This window comes from Procambarus clarkii, chromosome 14, assembly GCF_040958095.1.
Source record: "Procambarus clarkii isolate CNS0578487 chromosome 14, FALCON_Pclarkii_2.0, whole genome shotgun sequence".
Taxonomy (NCBI): Eukaryota; Metazoa; Arthropoda; class Malacostraca; order Decapoda; family Cambaridae; genus Procambarus; species Procambarus clarkii.
The window spans coordinates 39,200,854-39,214,194 of NC_091163.1; the positions used below are offsets into that span (position 1 = coordinate 39,200,854).

The 13,341-nt window shown below is 41.2% G+C and overlaps 1 protein-coding gene across 3 annotated transcripts in view; it reads right to left on the reverse strand.

Moving 5' to 3' along the window:
- Positions 1–3,711: 3,711 nt before the first annotated feature.
- LOC123770728 (ADP-ribosylation factor-like protein 6-interacting protein 4) overlaps positions 3,712–13,341 on the reverse strand; it is a 30,570-nt gene continuing 20,940 nt past the window's right edge. For all 3 annotated transcript variants that reach the window (XM_045762878.2, XM_045762867.2, XM_045762859.2), the window contains one exon: positions 3,712–10,945. In XM_045762878.2, the coding sequence (XP_045618834.1) occupies positions 10,813–10,945 (133 nt within the window). In that variant the 3' untranslated portion in view covers positions 3,712–10,812. The remainder of the gene's footprint in view (positions 10,946–13,341) is intronic.

Consider the following 13,341-nt stretch of genomic DNA (forward strand, 5'->3'; position numbering starts at 1 on the left):
GGAGTTTGCCGGTAAAATTAGTGAGCACTGGAGAATTTACCAATTCGTGCATCATAATATTCCTGAAGGCCTTCTCTCTCTCTCTGGCTAGCCACCTAAATCTAGCCCCTTTTTTCAACAATTCATACACGGGAGAAACTTATGTTGAAAAGTTTGTAATGGACTTTGAATGTCCTGACTTCCAAGACGAGCGTGTGTCTTGCTTTCCGACCGCCCCTCGCGGTCACCTGTCCCTCAATAGAATTCTTGGTGACTCGGATACTTTTGATATTGTTCGCCTTATGCGTTTTTGTTCTCGAATTGGCATCCTTGGTGATATTTAGCGCCCTCTGATTATTTTGCGCATTTGATGGTGCTACATAGCCTTCCCGGTTTGGTGCCTTCTTTTGATAATTACTTACTTACTTGTAATGGACTTACAAAAGTAAGTTACCATCCCCACGAAAGATTGTACGTCCCTAACTGATGTCGGGGCCGGAGCGTCCACTATAGTTATTATTATTAACATCTTTATCGACAAAAAATAATTATAAATTTGCCTAATCTGAGGAATTTCATTAAGTCTTATTGGAGTGAGGATAATGCTGGTATTCACAGTCACACAGGACTGAGGATCATACACAAGACAATAGGTCTAAACTGTAGGCTGAAGCGCGCACGCACGCACGCGCGCGCGCACACACACACACACACACACACACACACAACTAGGACTTGTCACAACGCCCGGACCAACTAGGACTTGTAGTCTCACGACACTGGAAGACAGAAGAGTAAGGGGGGACATGATCACAACCTACAAAATCCTCAGGGGAATCGACCGGGTAAACAAGGATGAACTATTCAACACTGGTGGGACGCGAACAAGGGGACACAGGTGGAAGCTGAGTACCCAAATGAGCCACAGAGACGTTAGAAAGAACTTTTTCAGTGTCAGAGTAGTTAGTAAATGGAATGCATTAGGAAGTGATGTGGTGGAGGCTGACTCCATACACAGTTTCAAATGTAGATATGATAGAGCCCAATAGGCTCAGGAATCTGTACACCAGTTGATTGACGGTTGAGAGGCGGGACCAAAGAGCCAGAGCTCAACCCCCGCAAGCACAATTAGGTGAGTACAATTAGGTGAGTACACACACACACACACACGCACGCACGCACGCACGCGCACACACACACACACATATATATATATATATATATATATATATATATATATATATATATATATATATATATATATATATATATATATATATATATATATATATATATATATATATATATATATATCATGGTTACCCTCAGCTCGCCCGGACCAACTAGGACTTGTAGTCTGATTAGTTCAGTGTTCCACAACGTCATGGATCTTACGCCAACGCCTACGGTCTCGGACCTCAGCTTGTCCCACGTGACATGGGCCATTCAACTTCTCAGCGTGAAATGGCAGGGGCTCCCTGCCCACCTCCGGATGCGCTAAGGTACAGTTCTGTCCGTGTTCTCCCACCCCCTAGTTAGGGCCGTCCCTAGTGCTCCGTCGTGTGCCCAGCACCGCGTCCCTTGGGGCACGTGCAGCCCTAGCTAGCACCTTCCCCGGCCCTCCCCATAGGCGCCGGGGCAGGTGGCCCCTAGACTCCAGCTGCCCCACAGCCAGCCCGGAGCCTGTCCCTGATGCCGTCTCCTCCAGGGGGCGTTTTTACGCTCCTAGGCGTTGCCTTGGGTTGGTAAACCTCTCCCATGCCTCGCCCAAGCGTGTTTTGGCCTCGACGCACGGGCGGGCCTCTCGGGCCACGTGGTGGGCGCCTGCTGGGTTCCCCACGCCCACCGGGCTTCTCATGCCCGTGGGACGGAGCCGCACCACATGCCTGGTGGCGTCTCGCTCCCACGTGGCCGGGCGCTTCGAGGGTTTCTTACCCCCTTGGGGGATTTTTCCCTCGGCTAGTGCGCCGGGGGCCTCAGGATGTGCCTCTGGGCGGGGCCATGGGAGGTGCTAGGGGCTGGGTGACGAGGTCGAGTAGGGCTGGGGCTGGTTTCGGGCCCCGGGCGCCTCTTCCGCACCCCCACGCCCAGGCTGAGACTCCCCCTTTCAGTTACTAAGCCCCAGGTTGGGCTCCCCCCACCCCCCACTTCATCTTTTAGGCGCCTTGGCTGGGCACGACCCTCCCCCCTCTCCGTGGGGCCCGCTGGCCCCACTTTTGCTCTTTACACCCTGCGGGGGCCCCTTCAGTTTTATGCCCCTTGGCTGGGCCCGACCACATCCCCTCGCCTTTGCCACGTTCTCTGCGGGCCCCGCTGGGCCCCGCTTTCGCTTTGTGCCCGTGCAGGGCCCTTCAGTTTTACACCAAATGGGGACCCACGGGGCCCCCATTTGCTCTATACACCCATGCGGGGCCCTTCAGTTTTATGCCCCTTAGCTGGGCCCAACAACCCCCTCCCCTTCGCCATGTTCCCTGCGGGCCCCGCTGGGCCCACATTTGCTCTCTTGCGCCCATGCGGGGCCCCCTTCAGTTTTATGCCCCTTGTTTGGGCCCGACGACCTTCCCCCCCCGTCCCCTCGGGCCCCGATGGGTCCCCCATTTGCTGATTTACGCCCATGTGGGCCCCCTCCCCTTCAGTTACTATGCCCCTTGGCCGGGCAGGGTAAAACCAGGGTTTTACACAACTCCGAACAGACTTAGGTTCGAATCCTCGTCACGGCCCTTGTGGATTTGTTCATTTGATGCATCACGTAATTGTGATTTCTGTGTGTAATGAAGGGCGAAGAGGGAGAATGGCCTATTGACATAACTCGAGTGCATGGGGGGAGTTGTGTAAAACCCTGGTTTGTGCCTCGGAGAGGCTGCAGGATCCAGTAAGTTCAATAGAACTTCGGTTTCAACTCCTTTTGACCATGTCGTAGCTCAGTCAAATAAGGCAGCGTCTGGGATGCTCTCGGACGCAGGTTCGAATCTTCGTCACGGCCCTTGTGGATTTGTTCATTTGATGCATCACACAATTGTGATTTCTGTTTGTAACTATGTATTATTTACACACACAAATCACAATAGCGTGATGCATCAATGAACAAATCCACAAGGGCCGTAACGAGGATTCGAACCTATGTCCGAGATTATCCCAGATGCTGCCTTAATCGACCGAGCTACGACATGGTCAAAAGAGCTGAAACCAGAAGTTGTACCTAACTTACTTGGATCCTGCAGCCTCGAGACACAAATCAAGGTTTTACACAACTCCCCCCATGCACTCAAGCTATGTCAATAGGCTGTTATACTTCCTCGCTCTTACTTCTTATGTATTATTTCCCTTCTTATGTCGTAATAAGTATATACCTACAGTCAATATGGACTATTTTCCTACACCTTGGTATTTACATTGTACCTATTCACCTATGCTTAACACTGTCATAAAAGTTTTACTTAAAGCTACTCCTAATCTTACTTTACAACAAAATGTTACTCCATAAGATTATTACTAATAATTTATAAATTAATTTTTCTTAACTAAATTAATAAAAGTACCTCCAAACTAGACGTGTGTTTGTTTTTTCTCCCCCGAACAGAAATAAATGTGTGTTATGCAGAGGCAAGTCTTACATGCTGGAAAATATCATACCTACATTAAGGTGTAACAAAATATGTCGTTAAAATTTATGATGAAGGGATAAATACTAAATACTCGTAAGGAATGTAGATTGAATGTCATACTACAGTAGATGTGAAAAATGTTTTTATTTAGCTAAAATTATCTCCTAATTTGCGAAGAATAATTGCTGTCTATCTAAAATCCACAATGTACATGTCATTTGTCTTTAAACTAATTTTTTAAAATCCCTGTATCATGTACTGATGAACTTCAACATGTTAACAGCATATCAAATATCCAATAGGTTTTAATTTGAGAAAATGGAAAACACTATATAAGGAACGCATCAGAACTAAACACGTCAACACAGCCTAAAATGACAACGAAGACAGACTCTTCATACACTTGAAGTCTGTCCAAGATAATAACAGTAACCCAGCGAGCAAAATGTGTTCCAGTTACATTTAATCAACATTGAATCAACACTGATGTATTGTTGAATCAACATTACTTGCACAGGGGGATTAAATAAATTATTAAATTAAATACAAATATTGAAATTGAACAAAAAAATTTTTTTTAACTTTACACGATATCTATCAAAATAATAATTTACGTGATTTCCATTTACTAAAGCAGCACCTACTCAATAGTTGCTTTGTTATCTTCTGATGGTGGTGTTGTGAATTACAATGTACAGTACCAGTATACATAGTATCACTAGAAATTTTTCTTTAAAAAGCATTTATCAAATGGAAATACTGTAATAGCATACCAAGACTAGAGCAAATCTGGAAAGTGATCAGACATTTCTTCTTTAACTTCCTACAAAGCACTGTGTGGCATCTCTAACACAACAAGGACATGATTTTAACTTGATTGTTTAATCATGAGCTACACACAGTATATGTAAGAGCAGGTATCAATAGTCATGAGCTACATACAGTATAAGAGCAGGTACCAATCGTCATGAGCTACATACAGTATAAGAGCAGGTACCAATCGTCATGAGCTACATACAGTATAAGAGCAGGTACCAATCGTCATGAGCTACATACAGTATAAGAGCAGGTACCAACCAATATACAGTATTGTATCCAGTAAAGAAACATTCAACTTTTTTTTTCTTCCTTTGAACCTCTCTGCCCTAATTATTGATAGGTAGACAGATGATTGATATTATATATACTATACAATGTGTTTATGTGCATGCATATATACTGGTACGTTTTCCATAGGCAATCATAATGAGAAATGACCACTGCTTTACACAGGAAAGCGGAGGAATTTCTGATGCGAGAATAAGACACTTGCGCAGCGCCATCCTCAAGCGCTGTGCGGGCAGTACAGGGGGGGGGGGCCATATAAAAGGCAATGGAAGAGGGGTCTTGCAATCACTCTCGTTCCCGCCATGGACCGCTTCACACAAAACGCCCGCTCACCTACCTTACCCGCCGGTCCCCAAGAGGCAGCAGTCCGCTTTCCCCCCCCACTCTTGCCCTTCGTCACTCGTTCGAATTCACACACACATTTGGCGCATAAACACATCAGCCTCGATAGGTTAGTTTAGCTGCTTGGGTTTGTAAGTTCCTGATTAGACTAAACAGTTCCATCTTTTACGGTGTGGCAAATCAAGAGAACAGGCCAAATTAACTGATGTACAGTATACATAATGCCCTCATTCAGAACACAACAATTTATTCAAAGATGGTTTTAATCTGACAATATGCAAGAGAGGTACAACGTTGACACACTAAAGTAGTACGTGTGTCACAAACGTAGTATGTACCATACTGGCATAAGATAAATAAAAAATAGTGTTTTAATCCAGTGATGATTTTATTCGTTTGATACAGTAATATTACGCTACCACTTGTGGCTCGTGTGTCTCAACCTTTGTGCTAAGGTCTCCGAGGTTCATCCTTCGTACTAAGGCCTCCTGCAACTCGACCTTTGTTCTAAGGTCTCCAATGCTTGACCTTTGTACTAAGGTCTCCAATGCTTGACCTTTGTACTAAGGTCTCCTAGGCTCCTCCTTTGTACTAAGGCTTCCTGCAACAACCTTTGTAATAAGGTCTCTGAAGCTCATCCTTTGTACTAAGGCCTCCTGTGACTCGACCTTTGTACTAAGTTCTCCGAGGCTCATCCTTCGTACTAAGGCCTCCTGTGACTCAACCTTTACACTAGGGAATCCTGTGTCTCAAGCTTAAGGTCCCTTGCATCTGAACAACTATCAATGACATTTGTTTTCCCATAGAGCTGCCAAACAACAATCAAATGGCAATTTATTGTAGTCACCATATGAGTACCAGGCCAAAAATCAAATGGAAATTGTTTACCCTTATAACTGCTAGACACTATCAAATGGAAGCTGCTTTACCTTCATGATTACAAACAACATTCATATTTTCCCACAGTTTTTCAAAATCTTTTAATGGATAAAGTTCTTGAACAGATTGTCTCTCTCAAGATAGTTCACAGATTTTATATTATTTATATATACAGTACAGTACAGTATATATATATATTATATATATATTTATATATATATATTATATATATATTATATATATATATATATATATATATATATATATATATATATATATATATATATATATATATATATATATATATATATATATTATTATATATATATCTATAGCATCATCAAAGTGATGATGCTATGGTCTCTTCAGGACACCTTATAAAGTTGTGACAAAACAATTTTCATTTCTTTTCATATGGGTTAGGCAAGATAGCAAGATAGATATCCAGTTGACAAGAGGGACATCCATTCATGAACATAATCTCATGTGCTGCTTCTGGTATGAGGCCCTAGAATTATTTTATGGATTTCATTGCAAAATGATGAAATGCAGCAAAAATTCACCTACGTGCCAGAAAAGATGGTTATATGAAGATAGTTACTGTGATATAAGCTAGGCAAATAATTAACCCAACCTACTCATATGAAAAGAAAGGAACATGACGACATTTCAGCCCATCTTTGACCCTTATCGAGACTAGGATGGGTCAAAATGTCATCACATTCCTTCCTTTTCATGTGTATTCATTTAGTTAATCATTTTAGCCACATCATTAACATTCTTTGTATACGAAAGGCATTTATTATATGTGAAATATTGATACAAATTTCTTTTAACCTTCACTACATTACTTTCAATTTAACCAATCCTTTACTAGGATATGTAAGTGCACTAAGCCGATTCTTATAAAAGACTTCATTACTACAAATTTACAAGTGAAAGTGTATAACCTTTCACTTTCAGAATAGTCCTAATATATAACAAATATAAACATTTCCTCCATATACACAAAGTAAACTGGCTGTACAATATCAGAGTCAACATCACACCTCTCTTCACCTGAAAAAATTCCCCACAACTATCAAATTTGAACAATAATTTGGATTTACATTATGGGTATATGCCATCAAAATATTACAATTGTTCTTTAACATATTAATTCACCCATATGTGGCCTTGATCTTATACAATGGATATGTTGAGCATCATTATATTTTTTGTTAATCACTGGACTTTGAAATTGAATTGGGAAAAAGCAGAGCACAGAGTAATGTCACCACAAGAGAGGCTACCAGCACTCAGTAATGTCACCACAAGAGAGGCTACCAGCACTCAGTAATGTCACCACAGGAGAGGCTACCAGCACACAGTAATGTCACCACAAGAGAGGCTACCAGCACTCAGTAATGTCACCACAAGAGAGGCTACCAGCACACAGTAATGTCACCACAAGAGAGGCTACCAGCACTCAGTAATGTCACCACAGGAGAGGCTACCAGCACACAGTAATGTCACCACAAGAGAGGCTACCAGCACTCAGTAATGTCACCACAAGAGAGGCTACCAGCACTCAGTAATGTCACCACAAGAGAGGCTACCAGCACAGAGTAATGTCACCACAAGAGAGGCTACCAGCACAGAGTAATGTCACCACAAGAGAGGCTGCCAGCACTCAGTAATGTCACCACAAGAGAGGCTACCAGCACACAGTAATGTCACCACAAGAGAGGCTACCAGCACTCAGTAATGTCACCACAAGAGAGGCTACCAGCACACAGTAATGTCACCACAAGAGAGGCTACCAGCACACAGTAATGTCACCACAAGAGAGGCTACCAGCACACAGTAATGTCACCACAAGAGAGGCTACCAGCACTCAGTAATGTCACCACAAGAGAGGCTACCAGCACTCAGTAATGTCACCACAAGAGAGGCTACCAGCACTCAGTAATGTCACCACAAGAGAGGCTACCAGCACTCAGTAATGTCACCACAAGAGAGGCTACCAGCACTCAGTAATGTCACCACAAGAGAGGCTACCAGCACACAGTAATGTCACCACAAGAGGCTACCAGCACACAGTAATGTCACCACAAGAGAGGCTACCAGCACACAGTAATGTCACCACAAGAGAGGCTACCAGCACATCCCTCATACAGTATCAAAATAACTATAATTACCAGCTTATGAAATAACTAAGAATATAGAATCAAGATCATTATTTTGCCAAAAAATGCCTTTCAATGTAAGTTAACACAGGGCATAGAATTACAGCTCTAAATACATGTATTTACTTGTCTATCACACGGCTGCCACACACACAATACTTTCAGCAATGTTAGAAAATGATGTGTGGTGTAAATGTCTACCTCAATGAAAGGGAGCTTTACAACGACAGACAAAAAAGAAGGAGAGCGAGAGGGGGTGGGAAAATTATCAGGGGAAAGTGCCAAGTCATTACGACTATATAGCACTTGGAAGGGATCAGGATAGGGATTTGGGATGGGACGGGGGAAAGGAACGGCGCCCAATCACTTTGACAGTCGGGATTGAACGCCGACCTGCATGAAGCAAGACCGTCGCTCTACCGTCCAGATCAAGTGGTTGGGTGGAGAGACGGGGAGAAGTATTATATTTATGATTTACAGGATAGATATAAAGTATGCTTTTACATTTACATGTGTGGTGCACATTTGTGTGTGGTGCACATTTTGCTACAGCACAGTATGGTATGTCACAAATGAGACATCACAGTAATATTAATGCAAGAAACACAGCACAGCATTTATGTTGTTTTCACCATACAAACCAGCTCCACTTATGCACCTGTACATTGTCATCAATAATGGTACCTGTTGATATTTATTCAACAGTTTACGAGCTTCGAAACTTCGCATCTCGAGGCTATTGTCATCATAGACATCCTCATAGTGCTTCCCAGCTGGCTAATTACAGTATTTCATAAATAGAAATCAAGCCGTAGTAAGATGTACAAGTTTCGTAAGTTGATGCATAAATGCTCGATGAATCCTGGTCCAGACGATTATGTCCAGCTTTACTACAGTACTTTGTTTTACTACAGTACTGTAAATATCTCATGACGCCCGGCTTTACTACAGTACTTTAAATATCTCATGACGCCCGGCTTTACTACAGTACTGTAAATATCTCATGACGCCCGGCTTTACTACAGTACTGTAAATATCTCATGACGCCCGGTTTTACTACAGTACTGTAAATATCTCATGACGCCCGGCTTTACTACAGTACTGTAAATATCTCATGACGCCCGGTTTTACTACAGTACTGTAAATATCTCATGACGCCCGGTTTTACTACAGTACTGTAAATATCTTATGATGCCCGGTTTTACTACAGTACTGTAAATATCTCATGACGCCCGGTTTTACTACAGTACTGTAAATATCTTATGATGCCCGGTTTTACTACAGTACTGTAAATATCTTATGATGCCCGGTTTTACTACAGTACTGTAAATATCTTATGATGCCCGGTTTTACTACAGTACTGTAAATATCTCATGACGCCCGGCTTTACTACAGTACTGTAAATATCTTATGATGCCCGGTTTTACTACAGTACTGTAAATATCTTATGATGCCCGGTTTTACTACAGTACTGTAAATATCTTATGATGCCCGGTTTTACTACAGTACACATCTCATGATGCCCGGTTTTACTACAGTACACATCTCATGATGCCTGGCTTTACTACAGTACACATCTCATGACGCCCGGCTTTACTACAGTACTGTAAATATCTTATGATGCCCGGTTTTACTACAGTACACATCTTATGATGCCCGGTTTTACTACAGTACACATCTCATGACGCCTGGCTTTACTACAGTACACATCTCATGATGCCTGGCTTTACTACAGTACACATCTCATGATGCCTGGCTTTACTACAGTACACCTTCTCAATTAACCTCTGCAATTGTACCTCCCCTCCCTCCCTCCCTCCCTCCCCAAAGAAAGTAAATACTGAACATTCTCAACACTAAAACAATCCCTTATTGATGATCACTTTTCCCTGAAATTATACACAAAACTAGGTTGCATGTAAGCATAAAAACGTAATCACTCGTCAACACACACTGAGGTAATGGAGGGATTATTTAAACTACATTCATGATTGTATGTTATGACAACTACAAGGAAGAATACAATGTAACAATTAAACTTGGAGAAGTGTTTGTGAGTAATCTACTAAAAAAGATGACAAGGGAACAAGAAAATGCTAAACATTAAGCAAGAATTGCAGCACTATTTTGCCCCCTTTTACCCCCCTAAAAAACTTCTCTCCACAAAAATTAAGACATTCTTAGATATCCAAGAATAAGAATATCTTATTAGATTTTTAATCTAAGATTCATCAAGATATATAAAGATTTGAATCTTGCACTAGACTCATAAGATTCATAAGTACACTCATACCACACAAGATAATCAGGTGTTCATTATTAAATCAATATTTCACATATCAATAAATGCACATCTTGTTAAACACCCAATGTGAGCATAATTATACATATACTGTAGTAAAAAATTTACACCCAAGCAATTCCCAAATGCAGCATTTAATGCTTTCATTGTCAATCATCTATTAATACCATTACCTCAATAATCTCCCATGTGCGAATTAGTTGCACTTCGTTCTTCAAAAAATTAAATACAGAGGGTTAACAAAAAATGACTGACAATCATCATTTGTTGGCAAATGGTATAAATAATAACAAACTACTGTACTTAAATAATAAAAAAAATTAAGATGTATATTCAAAAACAACTAAGATGATGTTTCCTAAAGTTTCCAAAAGCTCATCAAAATTGCATACAAAGCTGATGAGAAATGATTTCTGACGTAATGAAATGACTATTTTGAAGCACGAGACTTCATATTGGCCTGGAAAAATTCTCCATCACCTTGTGTGGCTGCCTTGTTGATAGAACGATGACGATCACGACTAACACACTCCTCCATCACTTCTCCAGAGCCTTTTATCAATCTGTAACAGAACATGACAAACTGAAAGGCTCAGACTCTAACAACATCATATCAAACACCAATTAACCATTTCATTGCTACAATCTTTATTTGCAATTAATGCCTGTTCTCAAATTGCCATATGCAGTTCATCTTTATCTTTTTCAACACCTTTTCCTCCATTTGCACCTTGATATAAGATTCTTAAATAGTTTAGCAGTTTAAGATAAACTGAAAACATTGTTTTTGGGTTTGAGAGCAATACATTCACAGAGCCAAAGACGGTACTAATTAAAACCTTGTATGTTTTAAGGGATTTTACTTGTTAAAAATGTTGGAAGAAATCCAGATCCACTTGATATGGTTAATACTCACTCACAGACAACACTTTGTTTTAGCATTCTTACTTTTACACACAGAAATCACACTAACGCCAGATGAACGCCATATTTTGGGAAATATACGAAGACGGCACACAAACATTCATACCAAAACAGAGATGCAGACATAGGAAACAGGGTTGGTTCAACAGAAATTGCGAGAGGGACAGAGATTCAAAAAACACAAGCATGGAATCACTATAGGAAGAGGCCAAACCCCCAAACATACCAGCGATACAAAGATGCGAGAAACAACTACACGTCAGTAAGGAGAGAGGCAGAGAGGAACTTTGAGAATGGCATAGCAGACGAATGTAAATCAGATTCAGGCTTTTTCTATAAATTCATCAAAAGCAAGCTGCAGGTAAAGGATAATATTCAGAGGTTGAAAATGGGGGAAAGATACATGGAAAATGAGAAGAAAATGTGTGAAACATTAAACAAAAAGTTCCAAAGTGTGTTTGTACAAAATGAGATCTTCAGGGACCTAGACACAATAAGAATTCCAGAGAACAACAGAGCACACAGAGGTGTTTAGAGACGAAGCAAAACAAATGCTCTTAGAGCCAAGTAAGAATAAAGCAGTTGGTCCAGATGGAGTTTCACCATGGGTTCTGAGAGAATGTGCACCTGAGCTCAGCATACCACTTCAGCTGATTTTTCAGAAATCCCTGTGTACAGGAGTTGTAGCTGATGTGTGGAAAAAGGCATAGTTCTAATCTACAAAAGTGACAGCATGGAAGACCCCCTTAATTATAGACCTGTATCATTGACAAATGTAATGGTCAAAATATTGGAAAAATAATTAAAACTAAATGGGTAGACCACCTGGAGAAAAACGATATAATATCAGACAGACAGTATGTTTTCGATCTGGAAGATCCTGTGTAACGAATTTACTCAGTTCCTATGATCGAGCCACAGAGGTTTTACAGGAAAGAGATGGTTGGGTTGACTGCATCTATCTGGACCTAAAAAACCAGCGTTGAATGTAATGAAACGCCATTTTCTGGGTGACGTCCCGGAGGTTCCCCGGAGCTATCCATGGCTTCGGGGAGCCGTAGGGGCTCCCCCAGAAAAGGCGTTTGATAGAGTTCCACATAAGAGGTTGTTCTGGAAACTGGAACATACTGGAGGGGTAACAGGTAAGCTTCTAACATGGATGAAAAATTTCCTAACTGATAGAAAAATTAAGGCCGTAATCAGAGGCAATGTATCGAATTGGAGGAATGTCACAAGTGGAGTACCACAGGGTTCAGTTCTTGCACCGGTAATGTTCATTGTCTACATAAACGATCTACAAGATGGAATACAGAATTATATGAACATGTTTGCTGATGATGCCAAGATAATAGGGAAGATAAGAAACCTAGATGATTGTCATGCCCTTCAAGAAGACTTGGACAAAATAAGTATATGGAGCACCACTTGGCAAATGGAATTTAATGTGAATAAATGTCTTGTTATGGAATGTGGAATTGGAGAACATAGACCCCACACAACCTATATATTATGTGAGAAATCTTTAAAGAACTCTGACAAAGAAAAGGATCTAGGGGTGGTTCTAGATAGAAAACGGTCACCTGAGGACCACATTAAGAACATTGTATGTGGAGCCTTTGCTACACTTTCTAACTTCAGAATTGCTTTTTAATACATGGATGGAGAAATAGTAAAGAAATTGTTCACGACTTTTGTTAGACCAAAGCTGGAATATGCAGCTGTTGTGTGGTGCCCATATCTTAAGAAGCACATCAACAAACTGGAAAAGGTGCAAAGACATCACCAAGTGGCTCCCAGAACTGAAGGATAAGAACTACAAGGAGAGGTTAGAGGCATTAAATATGCAAAAACTAGAAAATAGAAGAAAAAGAGGCGCTATGATCACTACGTACAAAATAGTAACAGGAATCGATAAAATTGATAGGGAAGAATTCCCGAGACTCGGAACTTCAATAACGAGAGGTCATAGATTTAAACTAACGAAACAAAGCTGCCGGAAAAATGAAAGAAAATTCACTTTTGTAAACAGAGTGGT